The 27,741-nt window shown below is 33.6% G+C and overlaps 1 protein-coding gene across 1 annotated transcript in view; it reads right to left on the reverse strand.

The window, feature by feature from the left end:
• Positions 1-567: 567 nt before the first annotated feature.
• Positions 568-27,741, reverse strand: part of nell2b (neural EGFL like 2b) — a 63,762-nt gene continuing 36,588 nt past the window's right edge. Inside the window, exons 14-20 of the mRNA XM_073838126.1 lie at positions 26,094-26,216; positions 23,903-23,998; positions 10,557-10,697; positions 10,214-10,407; positions 9,947-10,123; positions 3,468-3,695; positions 568-1,235 (exon numbers count right to left, since the gene is read on the reverse strand). Coding sequence (XP_073694227.1) covers positions 1,194-1,235; positions 3,468-3,695; positions 9,947-10,123; positions 10,214-10,407; positions 10,557-10,697; positions 23,903-23,998; positions 26,094-26,216 — 1,001 coding nt within the window. The 3' untranslated portion in view covers positions 568-1,193. The remainder of the gene's footprint in view (positions 1,236-3,467; positions 3,696-9,946; positions 10,124-10,213; positions 10,408-10,556; positions 10,698-23,902; positions 23,999-26,093; positions 26,217-27,741) is intronic.

Consider the following 27,741-nt stretch of genomic DNA (forward strand, 5'->3'; position numbering starts at 1 on the left):
ATATACAGTATATTCCATCAAGAGAAAACACAGAGTCAAACCCACACCCATATGTCCACACATTTAAGCATACACTATAGGTCACATAGAGGTTGGCACATGGCAAGCTCTCATAAGGCGAGGGCTGGCACAGTGACATCAGATCTGCAGTATGGTCCCTAATCTGTGGGATCAGTAAAATCACGGAAATGAGAGCCATCACACTGCAGTAATCTCCTGCGTTGGGAAAACTGCGTGCACGCGTGAGAAAGAGAGAAAGACCATGTGAGATGTGAAAGCCTGTAGCAGAACCAGCATCAACCAACGATTCAGACACCAGATTGATGAAAAAAGACAGCAAGCTCTATTAAATAGAGACTTGACATGGAAAAGATACATGGAGGATGACAATAAATCAACAAGGATGGAAACAAGTGGATGCTGAGAAGAAAATAACATTATTCTGATTATTGTTTCATTCTATTTTGGCCTTAGAGACCCCAAAGCCTCTCAGAAAAAATATACTTGAAGTTAAGATGAAATCAAAAGCTTAAAGTTTAAAGTTTAAAGAAGAACAATGCATCTGCATATTTTTTCAATGGAAACCTTTTATTTCACCATGACACAATTAGTGCACCGAGCCATTGAAGGAAACAAAACATCCATTTGACTAAAGGTGCAACATAAAACATCAAAGTAAAGACGTGAGAAACAAACACATTAAATAAACTATTCACAACATCAAGATCATATTTTCCCTGGAAGGGAGCAGAACAACCATTAATACTGAAAGAAGTAAACACTGTAGGTCATTTACAAAGGGTTTTACCATGTCTGCAGTCTGCTGAACCCATCAAGCACAAAACACTGCGATCAATGACGACATAGCTTTAATACTGAAACCTTAAAATCGAATGGAATTCGTGAAACTTCATCTCTTTGTCTGAATATTGCGTCATGGTTTCCGATGATAGTTGAATAATGATCAATAAACATCTTATCAAATGCATCAAGCAATTCTGAAACACCGTTCAAAGCTAAAACAATTCGGTTTTCTCATTAATCTTTTGTTGTGAGTGACTGAGCTGTATATTGTTGTTATATGCTATAATACATGTGAAGATTTGGTATAAAATGATCTTCTGAAGGGGATGAAACTGTACAGAGAGCCGAGACAAAGGGGAGAAAGTATAACAGACAAAATTTGAATAGGACTAGAGGCACAAAGGGTCCACAGAGCAACAGATGTGACCGTTCTGTAGAGAAAAAGAGAGGGAGGGAAAGAGAGAGAAGCAGAAGAGACATTAGTCAAAAAAAGAGAAAGAAAAGTAGCCAATTTGACACTCACTCAAGCATTTCCATATTGTATGTGTGTAACGCATTGAATAAGCATCAGTACAGTCTCTCATGATTCATCTTTCAGCTCAAATGATGCTGATGACCTTGGCCAGTCACATAAGGTGCTTTAATAAGTAGATGAATTCGCTGCTGTCCCTGAGCTCTGTTCTTTATTCCTGCATTCATCTCATTCATCTCACAGCATCCGGGATCGTTTTCTCTGTGTTCAGCTGGAGTGGCCGCGTTTCTAAGCTGTCTATCTAGAAATGACTTAGCCTATCCTTTAGAGAGGGGTTTAAATGTCAAAGGCCACTAGTGAAAATACATCTTATTAAATGAATAATTATGAAATTCAATTACAGTACAATTTATATTTTCTTAGAAGCCCCAGTCATGACATGCTAAAATGATGTATATTTATTATAAATTATGTATTGAAGCCTAATTTTGCCATGAAATGGAAAACAAAAAGGTAATTGTGACTTTAAAATCTCTAAATTCAGAATTTGTTTCTTTGCAGTACATGAAAAGTCAGATTTGTGACTTACTTTCTTGCAATTCCAAGTTCACATCGTGCAATTCTTTTTTGAGTTTACACAGCGCACTTTTTTTCCCGCCACAGAATAAAAAATAAAAAGTTAACTGTAACTTTTTATCTCATAATTCTGACTTTTTTTGTCACTACTGTGAATTTTTATCTCACAATTGACTTTTCTTTCTCAGCTGTTTTTTTCTCACAACTGAGTTTTTATCTCACAATTCATTTTTTCTCACAATTCATTTTTTTTCTCTCACAACTGTGAGTTTTTCTCACATTTAGACGTTTTTCTCACAACTGAGTTTTTATCTCACAATTCACTTTTTTCTCACAACTGTGAGTTTCTAACAATTGACACTTTTATTCACAACTGGTTTTATCTCAATTCTGACTTTTTTCTTACAACTGAGTTTTTATCTTACAATTCAGACTTTTTTTTCCTCACAGCTGAGTTTTTATCTCACAATTCTGACTTTTTTCTCACAACTGAGTTTTTATCTCACAATTGACTTTTTCTCACAACTGTGAGTTTCTAACCAGGGCTCTGAACCGGTTCAAGGAACGAAAACGAAAAACGAAAACAAATGACATTGAACAGGAACAGGAACAAAAACAAAAACGAAAACAAAATAAATTTTAATCGTTCTGAACAGAAACGGAAACAGAAATTCCAAATTAACCGGTTAATAACGGTATTTTTATTGTTCTCTTTATTATATTAATTTGGCAGACCAAAAACATGAATTCAAACTTTAGTTTTTAAGCCCTGTTTCTAACAATTCATTCTTTTTCTCACAGCTGAGTTTTATCTCACAATTGACTTTTTTCACAACTGTGACTTTCCTCGCAATTCATTTTTTCTCACAACTGAGTTCTTATCCTACAATTCTGATTTGTTTCACAACTGCAAGCTTTTGTCTCACAATTCAGACTTCTTTCTCAGAACTATGAGTTTTTCATCACACAGTTTGACTTTTCTTCTCAGAACTGCGAGTTATAAACTCACAATCATGAGTTAACATCTCGCAATTTTGACTTTTTTCACAATTCAGATTTTTTTTTAATATAAACTCAAAAAAATGCAAGAAAACAAAGTACAGTGTTATAAATGTACATCAAATATATAAAAAAAACTTTGCTAGATTTACAGTGGTAATAACTGTGCAAACATATCATCACAGTCTGTTAAAATAGTTAATCAATAAATCTTATCATAAAGTGTCTTTGATTTCTTTAGATTTTTCAAAATGATAAACCTTTGTTTATTTCCAGGTTTAAATTAGGTTCTAGAGGGTCTCAATTCAATGGGGTCTAAGATAAAGTGTTTTCAGAATAATATTTATCTGCACAAACACAATAAAACAAAAGCTGTGGCTGGGCGCACAACCAAAAGCATTTGCCTTTGACTGAATTGGTATTAAAATGTTCAAAAATAAATTAGCCAGATGTCCATGAAACCCTTAGCGGGCCTGGGAAAGCTGTGCTTGTTTCATGTGAAAGGATCCAGCTTAAAAATAATGACAACCACAGGGGTTTACGTCTAAATACTTAATAGTAAATATAGCGCTTGATCTCGTGTGTGTCTGTGGGTGGTTACGTAAGTGTCAAGTACCTTGCACTGGCAGAGGGAACACTCCGTGCCGTGTTTGGTCCAAGCGGAGCCGCTGAAGCGAGCGATCCCGTATTCATCCACGCAGGTCTTGGTGATGTCATTCCGAACCGTATCGGCCAGACAGGGGTCCGTGACGCAGCGTGGACAGCACTCGCCCTCCGGAACAACCGTAAACTCACAGTCAGCCACCGGCGCACATGATATGGGCCAGCAGTCCACTTCACCTCTCTGAGAAACACACAGACAGAGACGTACTTCAATCCTATACAGAAAACTAAATCAATATTTTCGCAATCCTGTTCGGTGAGGCTAGTAGCACATAAATTACACACTTCCCACTTTAACATGCTGCAAATCACAAATAGTGTGTTGTGCTCACTGATCCAGAGAGGAGCGTGTAATGAAGGATCGATACGACACTCCTAGGTCAGAGCTGGTTTAATATAGTCACACACAGGGCTCTGTTTCCTCCAGTATTCTTTAAAACTTTGTGTAACATCTGCTAGACCGCAGGTGATGTGTCAAAGTATATCAAAGCTATGATGCTTTTTGGATGCTTTTTGGAAGTGATTGCGTACTTGGAAGGACAAACATAAAAGTGTGCGAAGGTCAGTTCGAACAAACACTGCACGGCAAGTGTAAGACAGACTGAGAAGAAACTCTAGTCTATCCAGGGACAGTGTGAGGAGATCATTTGCATAATATGGCGTCTGGAAGTCTCACCATTCAGTTAATACTAAGTCAATTGCATTAGCCGAGGAAAAAACAAGCCATTCCCTCCAGACTTGATCCTAATTCAAAGATCAAAAAATTGTTATTATTTATAATGTCTTATTATTATTATTGTAGAAAACAGCTGTGTTCATGAATTACGTAGTGATCTGTAGTGAATCAAGTTGTCGTGGATGAATAATTCTGAGTTGAATCATTTTAATGAATCTGTTGTTCAGGTCTAAATGATTAGGTTACAGATTGGACTATATGTAGTGAATCAAGTAGTGAATCATGTTTGTGGATGAATAATTCTAGTCAAATCATTTTAATGAATCTGTTGATCTAGTCTAATGAATCTATTGTTCTGGTCTAAATCATTCGGTTAGAGATTGAACTAACCCAATTCTTAAGTTCAACTCACTGATCGGAATTGAACCAAGTAGTGAATCAAGTTTGTGGATGAATAATTCTGAGTTGAATTATTTGAATGAATCTGTTGTTCAGGTCTAAATGATTAGGTTACAGATTGGACTATTTGTAGTGAATCAAGTTTGTGGATGAATAATTCTACTAAGTCAAATCATTTTAATGAATCTGTTTATCTAGTCTGATGAATCTGTTATTCTGGTCTAAATGATTCGGTTACAGATTGGACTAACCCAATTCTTGAGGTCAACTCATTGATCTGTAATGAATCAAGTGGTGAATCAAGTTTGTGGATGAATAATTCTGAGTTGAATCATTTTAATGAATCTGTTAATCTAGTCTAATGAATCTGTTGTTCTGGTCTAAATGATTTGTTTACATATTTCACTATCTGTAGTGAATCTCATTTGGGGATGAATAATTTTACTAAGTCAAATTATTTTAATGAATCTGTTGATCTAGTCTAATGAATCTGTTGTTCTGGTCTAAATGATTCAGTTACAGATTGGACTAACCCAATTCTTGAGGTCAACTCATTGATCTGTAATGAATCAAGTGGTGAATCAAGTTTGTGGATGAATAATTCTGAGTTGAATCATTTTAATGAATCTGTTAATCTAGTCTAATGAATCTGTTGTTCTGGTCTAAATGATTTGTTTACATATTTCACTATCTGTAGTGAATCTCATTTGGGGATGAATAATTTTACTAAGTCAAATTATTTTAATGAATCTGTTGATCTAGTCTAATGAATCTGTTGTTCTGGTCTAAATGATTCAGTTACAGATTGGACTAACCCAATTCTTGAGGTCAACTCATTGATCTGTAATGAATCAAGTGGTGAATCAAGTTTGTGGATGAATAATTCTGAGTTGAATCATTTTGATGAATCTGTTGATTAACTCTAATGAATCTGTTGTTCTGGTCTAAATGATTTGTTTACATATTTCACTATCTGTAGTGAATCAAGTTTGTGGATGAATAATTCTACTAAGTCAAATCATTTTAATGAATCTGTTGATCTAGTCTAATGAATCTGTTGTTCTGGTCTAAATGATTTGTTTACATATTTCACTATCTGTAGTGAATCAAGTTTGTGGATGAATAATTCTACTAAGTCAAATCATTTTAATGAATCTGTTGATCTAGTCTAATGAATCTGTTGTTCTGGTCTAAATGATTCAGTTACAGATTGGACTAACCCAGTTCTTGAGTTCAACTCATTGATCTGTAATGAATCAAGTGGTGAATCAAGTTTGTGGATGAATAATTCTGAGTTAAATCATTTTGATGAATCTGTTGATTTACTCTAATGAATCTGTTGTTCTGGTCTAAATGATTCAGGTTACAAACTGGACTATCTGTAGTGAATCAAGTTTGTGGATGAATATTCTACTGAGTTGAATCATTTTAATAAATCTGCTGATCTAGTCTAATGAATCTGTCGTTCTGGTCTAAATGATTCGGTTAGAGATTGGACTAACCCAATTCTTGAGTTCAAGTCACTGATCTGTAATGAATCAAGTGGTGAATCAAGTTTGTGGATGAATAATTCTGAGTTGAATCATTTTAAATGAATCAGTTGTTCAGGTCTAAATGATTAGGTTACAGATTGGACTATCTGTAGTAAATCAAATAGTGAATCAAGTTTGGGGATGAATAATTCTACTAAATCAAATCATTTTAATGAATATGTTGATTTACTTTAACAAATCTGTTGTTCTGGTATAAATGATTCATTTACAGATTGGACTAACCCAGTTCTTGAGTTCAACTCACTGATCTGTAATGAATCAAGTGGTGAATCAATTTTGCGGATGAATAATTCTGAGTTGAATCATTTAAATGAATCTGTTTATCTAGTCTAATGAATTTGTTGTTCTGGATTAAATGATTCAGTTACAGATGGGACTAATCCAATTCGTGAGTTCAATTTACTGATCTGTAGTGAATCAAGTAGTGAATCAAGTTTGTAGATGAATAATTCTACTGAGTTGAAACATTTTAATGAATCTGTTGATCTAGTCTGATAATCTGTTCTAATCTGGTCTAAACTATTTGGTAACAGATTGGACTAACCCGGTTCTTGAGTTCAACTCATTGACCTGTAGTGAATCAAGTACTGATTTAAGTTTGTTGATAAATAATTACTACTAAGTCAAATCATTTTAATGAACCTGTTGATATACTCTAATGAATCTGTTGTTCTGGTCTAAATGATCGTTACAGATTCAATGTTTTGATCAGTAAATAATGACTTACGTTTTGTCTTCAGACTATTTCATTTACACTATTATTGGTTCTGAATCATAAAAATCTTTTTATGTATATTTTACAGATGATCTGTGAATTATTAAAATCCTTTCCTTTTTGTTTCAGGCAAGATACAGGTTTGAAACCATATGAGGGCGAATAAATGATTCATTTTTTGGGTGATTCATTTTTTGATTGCTGTTTTTCACTGCAAGACAACATTTTTCTTTTTTTTAGATTACATCCTGAATCAGGCCGAGCGGGTTACGTAGACCTTGATTACAAAGGGAATGCATATTTCTCTCAATGTCTCTCTCTCCCCTCCTGGAGTTTTCCATTCCGGAAACAGTCTTTGTTCTTCCACTCCTCACACTTTTGTATTCTTAAAACACAAGGCATTCTTCCTGCTCCATTCTCTCGTATTTCAGTGTCTCTTCCTCTCTTTCAAGTCCTGTGTTCTTTTTACTTCAGAGGGAGCAAGGAAAAAAACTGATGAGAAGAGGGATTCGAAGAGTAAAGGGGGTTGAAAACGACAAAAAAAAAGCGCTGACTGAAAGAGAATGTGATAACAGTCCGACGGTATACATAAAAGAGACAAACAAAAAAACAGCTGTACTGAAACCTAATGAAATTTCAATATGACAGTGTGAAACTGGCTCTATTTGATAATTTCTCTTTCTCAAAGCTGGTTTAATGGACACAGATTACACTTGTCTAGGATTAAAAATGGCTTTCAATTTAAAGTCAGTTATTGAGCAATTAATCCAGAGCCGTAACTTGAAAAACAACATCCACAACTGTCCAGAAGTCTTTAACAGAATTCATTACACACCTACAAGTTTATCAGTCCTAAACCCTGAGGCAAAGGTTTCATTCTCTGTGAACTAAAAGAAAAAACTCCCAGACAGAGAAAATGTGAGCTGGGAGCCTGGCATGTCATGTGAGGAACCTCTGACAAGTTTAGAAACCTTGTTTGAACCCATTGTCAGCTCAACAAATACCGTACTAAGGATTTTCACTAGAGAGAAAGATAGAGTTAGCTGGACTTTATAATTCAATTCTTCTCAGAGTGCAGAAAGTTCTGCATAAAGATGGAAAAAATGGCTATTGGATCAAAGTTCAGTGCTGAACCACAACACACCGGAGGGAGAAACACCAGAGGGGCTGAAAACTGCATTGTTCAAGGTTTGAGATATTGCAGAAAGTTCCACTGTGGCCAGCAGTTTCTCTGAATCTGAATCTAATACACAGAGAAAAGAATGACAGTGGGGTTTCTCAGCATTGTGCATGTGTGAATGCATACTAGCTAAAGGGGACATATTTCACACTTTTGCATCATATTCTTTCCCTCGAGTCCAGTTATAACTTTAGTAAGGGTGAACCAAAAAAGGTGCAGTTCTTTTTTACGTGACCATTTTTCACTCTCACTCTAACTCTTAGGCTGTTTCTGCCAATGTATTTGGAAGAATATGACAAGTTATGCTGTTATTAGCTGAACTTCTCATACGTGAGATTTATACAATATTTAATAAAGAAATTAATTTTGAAAGTCATGATATATAAATGTGAGAGATCATAAATTAAAGTGCTTTTTCATTTAGTTTTAAAAATATGTTACTAATAGTTATTATTATTATTATACACTTGATTTAAGAAAATCATTTTTACTTTTAATGATATTTAATGATATTTTAATTTGATAACAAACAGCACATAGATAATATATAATATTAATATATAATAATACTATAATTGAATAACGTACAAATAATAATCATACACAAAAGTGTAAAAACATGTTAATTCTTCAGTTTAAAGAATGCTTAAATGTATTATTTTATTAATTAAAAATATATAATATGTATAATTTTAAATATTTACAAATATACACATATCTAAATAATAAATAATAATATGTTTTTAGACATGTAAAATATGAAAAAATATAAAATAATGTAAAATATTAAGTAACTAATAATACTAAGTACCTCATAATAAATAATAACATTATAATTAGTGCACAAATAATAATCAAATCCAAAAGTCTGAGAAAAATGTTCATTTTTAATTGAATTCTTTTTATATTTTATATAACAAAGCAAAAGTACGCTAAAATATCTAAGGATATTTAAATATATTCTTGTATTATTTTTAAATATATAATATGTATGATATTTTAAATATTAAAAAATATGCATATATCTTAAAAAATAATTAATTTAACATTTAAAATAAAAAAAATAGTATAAATTACTACATTTACCTCATATTCAATAATTAAAGTACAATAATTACATGCACAAAGAATGTTTGAATATATATATATATATATATATATATATATATATATATATATATATAAAATACATAACATGTATAACATAACATTTTTTTATTTTAAATATTTAAGTATATGCATATATCAAAATAATTAATATTAATAAATAAAATTTTTGACATTTTAAATATTACAAAATATATAATACTACACGGCACAAAAAAATAGTCATTTCCAAGGTATGGTATGATCAGAGGTATGATCAAATATTTTTATATATATTTTGTATTATTTTCAAAATATAACATGTATATTATTTTTTAAATGTGTAAATGCCTAAATAAAAACTAATATTTTATAATATATGATATAATAACATATAATTTTTTTCACATTTAAAATATATGTAACATTATATTAAATATATAATATGACATTTAACAAATTCCATAGCTTCCATTGAATTGGCAGTGCATTCAATATATTTTCAGATCACACATCGTACGAACCATTAGGTTTTATAATACATTAGGTTCAATAACATATTTTATAATGACATAATTTTTTAATAAAAAAAAATAGAAATGCATGTCAAATAAAAGCATTTTTACTAGTGGTCTCAGACATTTGGGCTCCACTGTTTATCTCTAAATGCTTAGATAATAATCATTTTAATATCATCTTTTCTAATGTTCTTTGGCAATAGCTTCTTCCAATGTCAACCATACACTACATACTAGTTTATAAATATATACTGGCAATCATAATGCATTACCACATCGACTTGGCATAACATGCTGCCACTCACCATGCACTGGCACTGCTGGCAGTTCTCCACCCAGGTCTCTCCGTTACTGTACGCCAGCAGACCGTTCTGATGCAAACACTGAGAACTCAGACGAGGATCGCATTCAGGACAGCACAGCACATCCACTGTGGGATTCTCACAATCGCACACCATCCGTCTACACATCACTAACCCCGACTAAAACAGGAAAGAAAGACAAGAGACTGAGTAAAAATCCATTTCTGAGTTTTCCCTTGACCACAATTCCCATCAGCCCCTTCGGCTCACCTGACAAGAGCAGACAGAGCACCTGTCGTCATCCAGCACCCAGATCTGCCCGTTGTGTTTCACCTTCCCGTCATGGGCGCAGTCACCCGTGCAGTTCCTACCGTGCGGACAGCGGCAGTCATAACCTCCATCCATGTTAAAGCACACGGTGTCATTAGCACAGCTGTGCCGGCCCGTCTCGCATTCATCAATGTCTGCCATGTAGAAACAAAGAGGACACCAAACACCAATTAAGTCACTTGGTTAGCATGGCCTAGTTGGCTGGTGTATGTCGTAACTACTGATACATTTTCTCCATTGACTTCTATTTAAAAGAAGCATAGTTTCATTCAGTATAAGTTACCTTCACAAGACTCTCCATTGGCTGAGAACATTCCGTTGTCATGGTAGCCATCGCGACACTCGCAGTGATACCAGCCAGGTAGGTTGACGCAAGTGGCTCGACTGTCACACTCCACAAATCCATCGGAGCACTCGTCGATGTCTAAGGAGACAATGTGGAGACACGCATAAGAAAACCCAAGAAGTGTGCAAAATAAGCACAGTGTCATTCTAGGTGAGCACAACTGTACCTGAATGACGTCAAAAGTTGTCACATACCATAAAAAACATTTTTTAAAATAGTATGAAATATGAAATATGAATTGCAGAAGGTTCAAAGGCTCATTGATGCTTTAGAAGAAAACATAACGCATTAAGCCGGTATTGCATTAAATTAATTAAATTAAAATGCAATACAATGTTTATCACCATAATTTCATAAAAAACTGCCATAAAGTGCATATTCTAATGTCTAGTTATGCTAGAGTGTGTTATCCTCTTTCCACAACCTTTTCAAATTCCTAAACGCATACAAATCTACATAAATATATTTGATGTCTGTCCTCACACCAAACACAAAGGAAGGCAGACAAATAGAGCTTTCGCCATGGGCGTCTTGAAAGCAGCGTATCCAACAGCTGTTGATAATGATGCTCTTCAGAATCTATTCAACTTTCAGTGCTTGTCCTTGGATTACACTTTCACAGAAAGCTCCGCCGAGCATCACTCAGACCCAGTCAGTTCAATGACAACTTCAACCACAATGGCATACTGGGAGAGAAATGATTTTGTGACTTTAACCTTAGGCTACCGAATACGTTTCACCTCACCCATCTCATTAAGACTATTAAGAGAGTGGTGTATTATATTGCATTTCAATGGCAACTTCGATGTATGAAGTGAAGGCAAGGCTGAGTAGAGTCAGTAAAATAAAAGCGGGTGAATACTTTGTGTTTATGGGTGTGCAAGAGAGAGAGAGGGAAAAATGTATGTAGCCTTGAGAGTCTTTGTGAAAGAGCACAGAATATGAGAGACCTTGAGAATTAGGTTTGCAAGTGTTGCATGTTAGTATTGCACAGGCTAAGAAATTCTTTAAAGGGATAGTTAAACAAAAAATGTTGTTCCAAACCTGTAAAACCTTCGTTCATCTACAGAACATAAACCTTAAACATGTCACTTGCATAGCTGTCTATGCAGGGTCAGAAAGCTCTGGGATTTCATCAAAAATATCTTAATTTGTGTTCAGTAGATGAACGAAGGTCTTATAGCTTTGGAACGACAAGAGGGTGAGTAATTAATAACAGAATTTTAATTTTTTTTTGTGAACTATCCCTTTAAGAGAATCTGCAGAACATTTGATTAGAAATGGAATGTCTGATGTGAGGAGGGTTCTGAATATTTTTCACTCCTCTGACTAAGATTTCCACACTTTCTCTAAAGATTTCACTTCGCCTAACACTAAATCCCCCGTCCCTCAAAAACAAAGAACGGCGAAAATAACACAAACAGTGCTGAATAATACATAGATGTAGGCAGTGCTGATGACATTTATTCATTTTCTTCCTTGAGCACAAACACACACTGCACTCATCTCCCTCAGAGGAACGGCTGGCATTTGTGCTGTCAGTAAGCAGTAGCGAGTATTGATTGACTGTGTATTCACGGGCAAACCCCCAGGGTTCCCGCTGTCCTGCAGCCCTGCCACTAATTTGTCACGGAATGTCACAAGTCGACGGCACAATGCACAGTCTCCATCTCATTTGTTCCATCTTCAGCATTTGGAATCCTCATATATTTCCATTTGTTTGCAGTAGTGAGTTTCGCTCTAGCAAAAACCAAGGTCCGTTTAGAGGAAAAGTTTACTCAACCTCAGGCACTCCAAGATGTAGATGAGTTTGTTTGTTCATCGGAACAGATTTGAGGAAATTTAGCATTCCCTTACTTGCTCACTAATAGATCCTTTGCAGTCCAAACAGCTGATAAAAACATCACAATAATCCACGAGAAATCCAGTCCATCAATTAATATCTTGTAAAGTGAAAAGCTCTGTTTGTAAGAAGCGAATCAATCATCAAGTCATTTTACCATTAAACCATCAAGTTCACAATTCATAATAATGCTTCGTTCAGTGACAACGTCTATCCCCTATTCTCCTCTCACATCAAAATCCAATTTTGGACTGTTTTCGCTTAGAAAAAAGAGTGCTTGATCTGTACATATTTCTCTCCTGATTCAGACGAGACGACTTTTTCACTGGAGAAAGCAATGTTATTGTAACGTAGGAGCCATGACAATGTAGTTGGGGAACCATGTGCAGGTTTTATTTAATCCTCCTGATTAGAAACAGGTGTCCGTAATAGTTGCTATGCAAGGGCTTATGGGAAATGGAGTCCGGAAAATGTCTATTTTGATTGGAAGCAGTAACACGCAGTTTTATAACTAGTTTTATAACTTCTGATATAGATTTAAAGAGCATAGTCAAAACAAGCAGGGTCAAAATACCAGCAAACAGTAACATCCAAGGCAAGGCAAAAGAGTAATCCACAAAACAGGCAATGGTCAGGGAAGGCAGCTATCGATCAAAAACAAGTAAACAGTCCAGGGTCAAAACATAAACAAGGCAAGGTATAGAGCACGACAAGACTGGGCAAAGAAAACAAGAAAACACTCAGTAGCAAAACAATACTTTGCAATGTGAGTGTGTTTGAGTGCAACCTCTATAGTACTCTTCATTGGAAACAGGTGTCTGTAATAGTTCCGAGGCAAGGGCTTGTGGGAAATGGAGTCCAGAAAATGGCTATTTTGATTGGAAGCAGAAACACGCTGTTTTCATGCATGTCTCTTTAAATGCAAATGAGCTGTTGTTCACCGCCCTCTTTTCCAGAATAGGGCTGTGCCTTAACAGCTCCTGCCTCAGATACTTTGCCAAAAACCAACTGTTTGGTTTTAATTATCATGTCTATCATGCTGAAATCATACATTTTAAACCATATTAGTTTCAACTTCTGATATAGATTAAAGAGCGTAGTCAAAACAAGCAGGGCTAAAATACCGGCAAACAGTAACATCCAAGGCAAGACAAATGAGTAATCCACAAAACAGCCAATGGTCAGGGCAGGCAGCTATCGATTCAAAAACAAGAAAACAGTCCAGGGTCAAAACATAAGGCAAGGCAAGGAAAATGAGAAAACACTCTGTAGAGTCTTCAATAGCAAAACAATACTTTGCAATGTGAGTGTGTTTGAGTACAACCTTTATAGTCCTCCTGATTGGCAACAGCTATCCTTGAAGGAACCTTCAGGCATCCTAGGTGTATATGACTTCTTTCTTTCAGACGAATGCAATCGGTGTTACATTAAAAATTATCCTGGCACTTCCTAGCTTCAGAATGGCATAGGCGGGTGTTTTTTCTTCATCAGACCAAAACAAATCTAATAAAGTGCATCCATCCATAATAAAAAGTGCCTTACACAGCTCCGGGAAAAAATATCAGAGGTTTTCTGGAGACTGGTTTTCCTTTGCTAAAGTCAGGAAGCTTTGTTACCTTTGTACCAGTAAATAAACGGTTTTCACGAGACTCTGTGTACAACTGCGAACTGTTCAACTGTTTATTGAACTTGTTTTGGACTGATGAAGAGAAACACCCACCCATTGCATTTTGAAGGAGCCAGAACTCTGATTGCATTTGTCTGAAAGAAGGAAGGCATATACACCTAAGATGCCTTGAGGGTGAGTAAATAATGGGCTAATTTTCATTTTTGGGTGAACTAACCCTTTAAGAATGCAGTCAAAACAGGCAGGGTCAAAATACCAGCAAACAGTAACATCCAAGGCAAGGCAACAGAGTAATCCACAAAACAGGCAATGGATAGGGCAGACAGCTATCGATCAAAAACAAAGAAACAGTCCAGGGTCAAAACATAAACAAGGCAAGGGAAGGCAAGGAATGCAACAAGACTGAACAAGGAAAACCACAATAGCAAAACAATACTTTGCAATGTAAGTGTGTGAGAGTGCAGCCTTTATAGTCCTCCTGATTGAAAACAGGTGTCCATAATAGATCCTATGCAAGGGTTTATGGGAAATGGAGTCTGGGAGGCAAATTTGCTGGAGATCTCTGGAGATGAATGTGAGAAACGACAGAGGCCGGATTTGTGACAGTTATGGATATAGGTTTCATATTTTTGTCGGAAGCAAGGTTTAAAGCTAAAAACATCCTAAAGGACACCTATTATGCCCCATTTTACAATACATAACGTAAGTGTCCCCAGAATGTGTTAAGTTTTTAAGTCTCAAAATACTTCACTGCCTATCATTTTGAAAATGCCTATTTTGAGTGCAACCAGAAACACACTCATACTTCTCTAAGTCTCTAAGCATTCTCATACTAAACTAAGTTCTCTTTCATGTCTTATTGCACTTAAACTGTCAAATACACACAAGTTTATGTTAAAAATACACAGGGATAACAAAAACAGTTAAAAACGGTTATGCCTGTGAAAGTAAACAGCTGGGAAAGAAATCACAGGTTTATATTAGATCTGTGTGGCAGTAAATAAATCAATAAATCCACTGCTCTTTTGTCTCGTCTGAGGCTGGGACTCTAAATTGTGTTTGTGCTAATCTGTGCATGAAATGACAGAACAGTTAGCATGCTTTGCTCGGACTTTTGCAATGGCATTAGCGCTGGTACGTCGTTGTCGTTTGCGAAAAACAAAATGGTGGAGATGTGGGTGAAGATCTTTCTACGTCATGAGGAGCAAAATCTGAGTGGCTTGTTTTTTTCATATGCTTGCAGAGGAAGGCTTACCAAAATAAAGTTACTGAGTTGTCCTTTTTTTCACATTTTCTGGGTTGGTAGACACACCAGGGACTTAATTATAGCACTTAAACATGGAAAAAGTCAGATTTTCGTGATATGTCTCCCTTAATGATGGATTTGTTTGTTAGAAACATGCAGCTTTTCACTTTACAGCACATTAATTGATGAACTGGAGTCGTGTGGATTACTTGTGGATTATTGTGAAACGAACTCATCTACATCTTGGATGGCCTGAGGGTTAAAGCTTCAGCAGATTTTCATTTCAGGGTGAGCTATTTCTTTAAGAGTGCCATTTCTTTTTGAGATAATCAAGAGGATCAGGATGTATAATTTACTACTAGAACAGGCCGAACACTTCCCGAGTCAAAGTGCCAAGTAAAACAGATTATCCAATCCCATGAGCGCAGACGGGAATAGTTATGGGTCCACAGTGGAATCCTCAAGTCAATTTCATCAGGGACGATTCTTCAAACGGTAAGTCATCAATCCACTCAGTCCCTTTACGTCCCGGCTGTTCCCACCCCAGCTATCTCCTTCATCTGCCCTGCTCTCGTCCCCCCCCCCCCCCCTTCCCTTCATCCTCCCCCTCCATCCTCACGCTAATGAACAGATTCACACCCACTCCTGGTTCTCACTGGGGAACTCAGCACTGTAGAAGGGCCTCGATGCAAACGAGGGTGTGTGCATGAAAGCCCGGTCCCATTCTCAAACAAAGTCTGGCACTTTTTTTTTAACAGGAAGTTCAAAAGCACACCTTTTCTTACCGAGTAGGCAGATAGCAGATTTGAAGAGCTTCCCCAATATAAGTGGCAATTCAGAAGAAAGTATTATCTTTAAAGCTGAAGCGAACTGCTGTTCGCCACCCATTTTATTGGAGATGGTGATGTATTTCAAAGATATCCAGTGAGAATAAAATGTTTCTTTGGAATAACAGGAGCATTTAGAAAGTAAATACTTTAACTTTAACTGAATACAATGGATTTTTAAAAAAATAATTAAAAAATATATTTATATATTTTTAATGTATTTTATGGTTGTTTAAATGTATAACAAATAGCAATAACAACAGTATAATAAATAGCAAAACAAAGTACTTTTTAATTCATCAAACGTCATTTTTACTCATATATATACACACACACAAAATATTTTGTGTTGTATTATAAATTAAAATGCCTATTAAATATGACAAAATGAATATCAAAACAAAAAAATCCCTATATATATATTTAACAATTTTAACAATCATTTTATATTCATAAAAACATAACTCTTTTTAGGAAAAAAATACTTATAAACATACATTACTTCTTACATTTCATAACAATTATAGTAATTATGAAAGATATGAATATATATATATATATTTAAAATAAAATTATGTATTATTAATTTAAATGTATAATAAAATATGACAAAATACATATAAAAATAATAATATATAATAATAATATATTTATAAAAATACAGGTTTTCTCAGGAATTCTCGTATGCTTATATTACATATATAACATTTAATAACAATTATAACAATATTATATAAAATTATATATATATATATATATATATATATATATATATATATATATATATTCAAAATAAAAATGTTGTACTATAAATTCAAATGTATAATAAAATATGACAAAATGATTATAAAATAACAAAAATCTCTATATAGAACATTACATATTTTATATTTATATAAAATGTAGAATAAAATCTGACAAAATAAATACATTTAACATTATAAAATAATATATTTAACCACTTTAATAAAAATGATAATAGTTATGAAATATTTTAATATTTATTAAAATATAGGTCTTGTCAAGAATAAATACTTATATACATTACATAACATTTAATAAAAATTATAATAATATTATATAAAGTTTTAAAAAATATCAAAATATAAATTATAGTTCTATAGGAAATATTAATACAAATACAGTATATATATATATATATATATATATATATATATAATAAATACATCAAAATGTATAATAAAATATGAGTAAATATATTTAATAATTTAAAATAATATATATTTACAAATTTTCTAATCATAACTGAAATATTCTGTATGCTGTATTGTAAATCAAAATTAAATCTGAAATATATTACATGAAATAATACAAAATGAATATATAAAACATAAGTCATAAGTCAATCATAACTATTTTACATTCTGCATAATATTATACATACTTTTTCAGTGCTAAGCAGGATAAATAGTAAAGGAAAGATTATTTAATTAAAGATTAGAAAAAGATGCTTTATTATAAATTAAAATGTGCAATAACATATTGCAAAATAAATCTAAAATATAATTTTTCAGTCTTACTCCGATTATGATTAAACCGAGGCCTGTGTTGCACAGTAAGGGAAGTCGCGCTTAACAGCTTAACACTAATTAGCTCCACCTCATTAGACTTGATGAGTAATGCCTTGGAAAACACGAACCCAATGAAGTAGACATAATCAGAGCGCTTAAATAAACATGCAGGAGTTTCATCGAAGGACCCAACCAGCAGTTGTTTTGAATCTCTTTGTACACGCAATGTTATGCTCCTCCCAGTGGGACTGTCTCACCAGAGCTTCTGAAGACATCCTCATTAAAATTTGATCGGGGTAGGGCTCCGTTCTAGCTTTATATTAGGAATAAACACTCCTAGAGACTCCATCCTGATACAAAGACACCGTTAAGATGTTCAGAGGTATTTTTTCGCAAGTCTGCAAGTTGAAGGTGCCCACGTCCCCTTGCTATACACCCATCACATAAAGAATTAACAAGTAGCCTGCAGAAACGTCTTGTTTAAGAGGAAGGACCCCGAGCTCAGGGCGTTTAACCCCTGAGGACCTGCTGTAATTGGGTTTCCTTTATGAACAGAGCACGTGTGAAGCATCTGAGCCAATCCGATGGATAATACACGCTGCCAGTCTTCTAAGAGGTAAGAGACGAAATATGAAAGGGAATTGCGACTCCCTACAGCTTCCTTTTCAGGGGAAGATAAAAAGAGAGCTTCCCTCGCAGCATTTTTATTCCGAAAGCATCACTGCGACAGGATATTTGATGGAGAAGATAATTCTCAGTCTTTGTGCTTCAGTCGATTACTCTCATTAAAGAACAGAATAACAATAAAAACACAAAGCTCTTATCTAATCATTTCTCTATTTTACCAGGAGAACAATATCCCCTGAACTAATGGATTGCTTTGTATTTACAGAACTGGTAAGGAGCCGCTCGTGCCAACGTCAAGCTGGCATAGATAAAAAAAGTAGAGAGGCTTACTGACAAAGACGGAGAGTTTAATAATGCAGTTCTTTTAGTGGAGGGATAGGAGGTTTCAAAGGGACGGAGAACAGACTTTTCTTTGCCTCTCATGTTTGTTTGTGCAATATTTATCCTCTTTGTGCTTTTGTCATAACATTATATTTCCCCTCAGAGGAGGAAAGAAAACATGAGGGAGAAACCGTGAGGGATTACAGACGGCTGAGAGCGCAAAACAGGCATAAAGCGCATAATCTATCGCTCATACATACAGGAAGGTAATACAACACTTAAAAAAAGTAAGATCAATAGTTTCCAAAAGACAGAGCAAAAAATAAATAAAAAAATATGGGCTTCTGAAATTGAAAGAAAAATAATAATAAGAAGAAATAAAACTAAGTAATGACATATAATTAGTAAGAAATATTTATGAGTTTTTAAAAATAAATAAACGGGTAATTTCTCTTTTTCTCTTGTTTGAATTATTTTCAAACAAATAAATTAAAAAAACTATATATATATATATATATATATAGTCTGAAATTTCAATAAAAATCTGAGTTTCAAAGTTTTTATGAATATTTCTAATTTTTGTAAGATTTATATATAAAATAAAACTCAAAAAATGGGTTTCAAAATCTTCAAAAACATTAAGATTTAAAAAAAAATGAAATAAAAAAAGTCATGAAAATAATAAAAAATATTATTTTATCATTTTTTTTTATTATTATTATATATATGTATTTTTAACGAACATTGTGATTTTAGTGGATTTTTTTCTCTGTAGTAGTCTTGGTCTTAAATTGTTTCTTCTGAATTTAAGAAAAATCAAGCAATCAAACAAATAAATAGTGTGCAATTGCAATAAAAGTCCTTTTTTTCTCCAGATTTCAAAGTCTTTATAAAGATTTATCATTTTTATATTAATAAACAAATAATTAAATTAATTAAATAGTCTGAAATTGCAATAAAAATCTGTGATTTTTTTGTTTTTAAATCTGTGTTTTTAAAGTCTTTATAAATATTTCAAAATTTTGTAAGATATCTAAAAAATAAAACAAAAAATTGGGGTTTCAAAATCTTGAAAAAGATTAGGATTTCAAAATCTTAATTAATTCACAAAAAAGAAAATAAATCAAACAAACAAAAAAATCTTCTTTATAAATATTTATAAAAATCGAATTAATGTGAAAATAAGAAAAGATTAGGATTTTTAAAACAATAAAAAAAAGAAAAAAAAGTCATGAAATAAATATTTAAATAAGTTTTAAATAAATATTGTGATCTCAGTGGATTTCAGTGGATTAGTTTTTTGGGTCTTCATTTGTTTCTCAATATTTTTATCCTAATTTCTCTTTAAAATGTTTTCCCTCTGTGATTCACAATAAATACAACAACAATCAACTAATCAAATAAATAAATTAATGAATAAATAAATAAATAAATAAATGCCACAAAGCATCAACTTAAAATATTATGTATACTGCATTGTAAAATAAAACATATAATGAAATAATACAAAATAAATATATAATACATATAACATATATTTAAAAAGTTTTAAGAAGTATAATAAAATGTTATTCTACATAATATTATACATTCATTTTTCAGTGTTAAGCAGGATAAATAGTAAAGGAAAGATGCTAATTAACAATAAACAATAATTAGCTCCACTTCATTAAACTAATTAATTATTAGATTTAAATAATTAAATATAAAATATTATGTTGTATTATAAATTTGTGTGTGTGTGTGTGTGTGTGTGTGTGTGTGTGTGTATATATATATATATATATATATATATATATACACAATTTTTCAGAGTTACTCTGATTATGATAAAACTGCGATAAAACTGCCATGAAGCTTAGAAATTGAAATAACTTCTAGGTTTTGGCATGTATATTAAACTCTTTTCCTATGTAGATATTTTAAGCTTTTTTCATCCTTGTGGAGACATTTGGTCCCGGCAACGTAGGCAAAACCTGACCCACGTAACATAGCTGTGAGTTAGTCTGTGTGTCAGCCAGTTCTGCCTCCAAGAACGGTGAGTCAGGCGTTCAGCACACACACAGCGTCTCGCAAACCACACCTCACTCCATCTCCCTTCTATCTCTCCACCAGCTGTCTCCTTTAGTCCCCATGCCTCCTCATTTCCTCTCTCCTCACTCCTCTTTTTCTTTTTCCCTTCATCATCCCTCTGTCACTCACACATAGGAGCGAGTGGGTGTTGGACCAGTTTGTTAAAAACCACCGGCAGATGCCCTGCTGGGTAACGTTGAGCAAAAGGTTCTAAGGGTCTATGTCTCTCTATCTCACACACACACACACACACATATCCCAGAGCCATAAAAAAGCTTCATGTCCAACTCTTTTCCAGAGTTCAGTGGCTCGCTTGAAATTGTACCTGTCAACAAAAGCCTGCACTGTGAAAAATCAATTTCTTAATCATTATTTTTGGCTAGTTTTTATGGAAGCCCATTTCAGCCGCTGAGTAAAAATAAAAAAAAAGGTAATTGTGACTTTTTAATCTCACAGTTCTGACTTTGTTTTTTACTATTGCGAGTCTAAATCCTGCAACTTTGACTTTTTTTCTCAGGACTGTGTAATACAGACTTGCAAATCTGCCTTTTATCTCAGAATCGTGTGATATAAACTTACAATTACGAGTTATAAAGTAAGAATTGCGAGACATAAACTAACATTTGCAAGAAAAAAATATTTGTGAGAGAATATCAGTCTTTTTCCCCCTCAAAATTGGAATTTATAACTTACAATTGTTTTTGAAAGAGTTTTTTTCTTGCAAATGCAAGTTTGTATCTCGCAATTCTGACTGTTTTTCTTGCAATTGCAAGTATATATCTCACGATTCTGAGAAAAAACTACAGAATTGTGAGAAAGAAAAGTCAGAATTGGAGTTTACATCTCGCAATTACAAGTTTATATCAAGCAATTCTGAGAAGAAAGTCAGAATTGTGAGATATAAACCCGTAATTGGGAGAAAAAAGTCAGAATTGCGACATATAAACCCGTAATTTGTGAGAGGAAAGTCAGAATTGCAAGATACAAACTCGTAATTGTGAGAAAAACGTCAGAATTGCGAGATACAAACTCACATTTGTGAAGAAAAGTCAGAATAGTGAGATATAAACTCGCATTTGCCAGAAAAAAAGTCAAAATTGTGAGATTTGTAATTGATAAACTTGTAATTGCGAGAAAAGAGTCAGAATTGTGACATATAAACCAGTAATTTTGAGAGAAAAGACAGAATTGCAAGATACAAACTCATAATTGTGAGAAAAAAACATCAGAATTGCAAGATACAAACTCGCATTTCCAAAGAAAAGTCAGAATTGCAAGACATAAACTTGTACTTGAGAGAAGAGTCAAAATTATGTGATGTAAACTCGTAATTGCAAGAAAAAAGTCAAGAATTGCGAGATATAAACTCATATTTGTTACAAACACGCAAGAAACTGCAAAAAAAGTTGGAACTGCTAAATATAAACTCTTATTTGCGAGAAAAAGTCAAAATTGCGAGATATAAACTCGCAATTGCAAGAAAAACTTCAAAATTGCCAGGTATAAGAGAGAAAAAAGTCTGAATTGCCAAATACAAACTCACAATTGCAAGAAAAAAGTCAGAATTGGCAAATACAAACTCACAATTGCAAGAAAAAAGTCAGAATTGCGAGATGCAAACACGCATTTGCAAAAAAAAAAAAAAAAAAAAAAAAATTTGAGAGATATAAACTTGTAATTGCGAGAAAAACGTCAGAATTGCGAGATGCAAACACGCATTTGCAAAAAAAAAATAAATAAAAAAAATTGCGAGATATAAACTTGTAATTGCGAGAAAAACGTCAGAATTGCCAGATATAAACCCGTAATTGCATGAAATAAATCTGAATTGCCAGATACAAACTCGCATTTGTGAGAAAAAGGTCAAAATTGCAAGATATAAACTTATAATTGTGAGAAAAAAGTCAAAATTGTGAGATACAGTACAAACTTGTAATTACGAGAAAAACATCAAAATTGCCAGGTATAAACTCGCAATTGAGAGAAAAAAGTCTGAATTGCCAGACATAAACCCATAATTGCAAGAAAAAAGTCAGAATTGCGAGATACAAACTAGAATTTGCGAGAAAGAGTCAGAATTGCGAATTTGTATCTTGCAATTCTGCAAAAGAGTCAGAAATGTAAGACAAAAAAGTCACAAAAACACTTTTTGGTTTTTTATAAAGTGGCGGAAACAGGCTTTCATATGATCTTGAGTGAAAATTTGAAACATCTTTTAGAACTACGTGGAAATAAAATTCACTCAGAAGTAAATTTCATAGTTAACTATCTACAAAGAAATAGCGTAAGAAACACAATGAATACAATTTAAAAGTAAAAAAACTGAAATAGTATTTTCTTGTAAAATGTACTCTATTAATGTTTTATATTTATATTATGTCAAGAAAAAAATTACAGTGTAGAATAACTTTAAAAGCAAAATACTGATTCCAAAAAGGTTTTTTCTGCAGTGTTTAGTCCTGCATGTACAGCTCTGCAACAATCCAGGAAGAACTTGTCCACAAAATGACAAGTTTTGAGTGTCAAGTAATTTTCCTGTCAGCACTAAAAGTGCAATACTGTGTGAAGCCACAAAATCACAGCCCTTCAGAACATATTTAATGTTTAATATAAAGCTATGAGGCGTGGGCAGGGATTGTCAGCACAGCGTGACAAAACACAAACAAAGCGATGGGCAAAACGTATGTCGTGTGTCACCTGACGTGATTAGGACACAAACTGAAATGACATGGAAGAGATGTGATCTATATCTTACAAAACCAGTCATAAGTAGCATGAGTATATTTGTAGCAATAGCCAAAAATACATTGTATGGGTTTTTATATTTGCAACCATCACTTTAGATTATCTTTTGACATTAATCATCTAATTCCTAGCAAACAGTGTCACAAACTAACGCACAGTCCACAGAGAGAAATCTTTGATCATGTTCACATTCTTGGAAATCATCTGAGATAACTTTCTCACTCGCCTGGAAAATATCCAAAATAAATCACCTTTCCTCCATGGCTCCTACGGCACTACATTTCTACCAACTCACTCTGTCACTATAATATGAAAACACTTGTGGAGCAACATCACAGTATGAGAATGTGTTGTACACTTTTCTCCACTCCCAAATTTCTTGCTCTGGCATCTGTTGAAAGGTTACAGGAAATGTCCTTCCACTGGCCTAATTGCGTCTTACCTGTCTCACATCTCTTCCCGGTGAAGCCCTGCTGGCAGACACAGGTATCTGGAGAGACGCAGGAGCCTCCGTTGAGACACTGGCCCTCACACAGCGCTGCACATCAAACACAAGACACACGGGTCAACACACATTTCAGCAGGATTACACCATGCCAATAAAAAAAGAGTATTGGCAAACCAGAGGCTGAACTAATGCATGTGTGCAATACAGTGATGCACACGGTAAAAAAAAAAAAAAACTTTTTCAAATTAAATCCAAAAAAGTTATTGGAATGCACTTCACAAGAAAATACTATTTTAGTCTTTATACTTTAACATTCAAGTTTAATTGTTACTTGCCATTTCTTTGTAATTCATTTACTAGCAATTTATGAGTGGAAAATGTTTCTAAAGTAATTTTTTTTTATGTACCAATATAATGCTATGGATACCATGGCCACTAAATAAAAAACTAAAAAAGGTAATTGCGACATTTTAGCTCACAATTCAGACTTTTTACATCTTGCAATTCTGACTTTTTTTCTGAGAACTGCATGATACAGAATAAACTTGCAATTTTGAGTTATAAAATCAGAACATATCAGTCTTTTTTACAACTTTTTTATATCTTTTTTTTTATAACAGACTTTATAACTCGGAATTGTGAGTTTCTATCTCAAAATTTTGAGAAAAAAAATCTGAATTGTGATATAAACTCGCAATTTCGAGTTATAGTCAGTATTGCGAGATATAAACTCACAATTGCGAGAAATAAAGTCAGAATTGTGAGATGAAAACTCGCAATTCTGACTTTTCTCACAAATGCAAGTTTGTATCTCGCAATTCTGACTTTTTTCGAGTTATAAAGTCAGAATTTTGTGATATAAAATTCGAAATTTCGAGTTATAGTCAGTATTGCAAGATATAAACTCACAATTGCGAGAAATAAAGTCAGAACTGTGAGATGAATACTCGGAATTCTGAGTTTGCATCTTGCAATTCTGACTTTTTCTAGCAATTGCGAGTTTATATCTCGCTTTTCTTACTTTTTTTCTCACAATTCTGACTATTTTCGAGTTATAAAGTCAGAATTGTGAGATACAAATTTGCATTTGTGAGAAAAGTCAGAATTACGAGTTTTTATCTCACAATTCTGACTTTATTTCTCGCAATCATGAGTATATATCTCGCAATACTGACTATAACTCAAAATTGCGAGTTTAAATCATACAAATCTGCCGTTATTTCTCGCAATTGTTGCAATTTATATTACGCAAGTCTGAGAAAAAACCTTACAATTGTGAGTTTATATCACAAAATTCTGACTTTATAACTCGAAAAAAAGTCAGAATTGTGAGAAAAAAGTAAGAAAAGCGAGATATAAACTCGCAATTGCAAGAAAAAAGTCAGAATTGCGAGATAAAAACTCGGATTTGCAAGAAAAGTCAGAATGGTAAGATACAAACTCGCATTTGCAAGAAAAGTCAGAATTGCGAAATACAGACTCGCATTTATGAGGAGTCAGAATTGAGATACAGACTCGCATTTGACAGAAAAGTCAGAATTGCGAGATACAGACTTGTATTTATGAGAAAAGTCAGAATTGCAAGATACAGACTCGCATTTGTGACAAAAACTCATATTTTTAAGTTATAAAGTCGGAATTGTGATAAAAACGTGCAATTCTGACTTTATTTTTTGCAATTGTGAGTTTATTTTATGCAATTGTGAAAAAAGTCAGAATTGTAAGTCAATATCATGCAATTCTGACTTTATAACTAAAAAAATCATAATCACGAGACAAAAAATTAACATTGCGTGATACAAACTCGGATTTGCAAGAAAATTCAGAATTGCGAGATACAAACTCGTATTTCTCGCAATTTTGAGTGTATATCTCGCAATTGTGAGTGAATATGTCGCAATTCTGACTTTTGATAAATTACCCTTTCAAGATACAACTGACCGTTTTTCTCAGAATTGCGAGATACAAACTCGGATTTGCGAGAAAAGTCAGGATTGCAAGAAAAAACTTGCAACTCTGATTTTTCTCACAAGTTTTTATCTTTATATCTTGAAAGGATAGTTTATCAAAAAATATTGTGTTCCATGGAAGAAAGTAAGTCATACGTTTTTGGAATTTTCAAAAATTCTAAATTTCCATTAGAAAAAGAATTTTTATTTTACAGTGTTCAGATGATTGTGCTTACCCCTGCAGACGGTTCCGTTACCGACGTACCCCGGTTTACATGAGCAGCTGTGTCCGCCAACCGTATTGAAGCAAAGAGCGTTTTCGTCACAGGTATTCAGTCCACGCACACACTCGTCGTGCTCTGAAAACACAAGAGGAGTGTGCATCAGTTCCCTCAAACTTTTTGCACGTTCGGCACTTTCCATCTTCCTTGCTGCCATTTCTCTCGGAGGGATTGCAATTCCATCTCAAAGATGAAAAACAGGCAGAAGGAAAGAGGAAGAGACAGAAAGAAAGCATAAAGACACGGAAAGGGGTAGGAGTCAGATGCGCATGAGCACCGTGCTTAGGGAATAACTGACACTACTGTACAAAAATAATACGCCACAGTCTTTGCTGAAGGTTGTCTGCACTTTTGAGATGCTGTCAAAGAGTTTTTTGCACTTAGACGTTCTCGATCCGGAAAGAAAAGTCTCAAAAACTGTAAAATGCCTATAGTTTGTTGATTCTTTAGATAAATAAATAATACATAAACACATAAATTCAGGATTCTATAATCAAAAGAACAGCATGTACTTAAAGTAGAAATATTTTTGTGATATTATAAATATAATAATAATAACGGTATCATTTTATTTTCTTTTTGGCTGGAATAATGTTTGATTTATGTATTACTATTTAACTGAACATCATAAACAATGCATTTTCCAGTTTTTTTAGCCATTGCATTTTTATTTTTCCTTAACTTTCACTTAAATTTTAATTTTTGGTCACAAACAATTAAACTTTAATTTTAAGTAGTCTTTTTTTTTTACTAAATGAAATGACTAAATAATTGGATTGAAACTTATGATTTATAATTAAGACAGCAAACCAGTCCATATATTGTTTACAGTATAACAATAATAGTAATACTACTACTAATAATAATCATAATAAAAATACATTTTGCATTGAAATTGATCATGAAACGTTCAGCAATCATCTCACAAAGTTACAGTCTTACAATGACTTCCAGATGACCCCATACTAAAAGCAAGGCTTCACCGAACCTGCTTGAAATGCCAATGAAAGGTCCTTTGCTGCAGAGCCTCTGTCATTAATATTTCTCTTTGGGGAAAAATGTTCCCACAGCAGCCAGGAGTTAAGGAGAATCGGACAGACATTCACAGAGAATGGTGAAGACTCTGAAAATAGTGGTGAAACTTCAGTGAACCTCATAAATAAAGCATACTGACCAATCAAAAGAGAGAGATCTGTATAAAATTAAACAAAAAATCAAACCTTATGTTACAGATGTACAATTTATGCTGATATATCATATCGGTTATTGGCCGATATTAAAGATTTTTTAATTTATCGGTGGTGGTCAATGTATATGTTGGCCTTAAAGGGATAGTTCATTCATGAAAATGAAAATTCTGGTTTTAATTTCTCCCCTAATGTCGTTCGAAACCCTTTAGAACACAAATTAGGATATTTTTTATGAAATCTGACAGCTTTTTGACCCTGCATAGACAGCAAAGCAACTGACACATTCAAGGCCCTGAAAGTTAGCAAGGACATGGCTAAAATAGTCCATGGGACATCTGTGATTCAACCGTAATGTTATGAAGCTACGAGAATACTGTTTGTGTGCAAAGAAAACAAAAATAATGACTTTATTC

This window comes from Garra rufa, chromosome 4 (genome assembly GCF_049309525.1).
Source record: "Garra rufa chromosome 4, GarRuf1.0, whole genome shotgun sequence".
Lineage (NCBI taxonomy): Eukaryota > Metazoa > Chordata > Actinopteri > Cypriniformes > Cyprinidae > Garra > Garra rufa.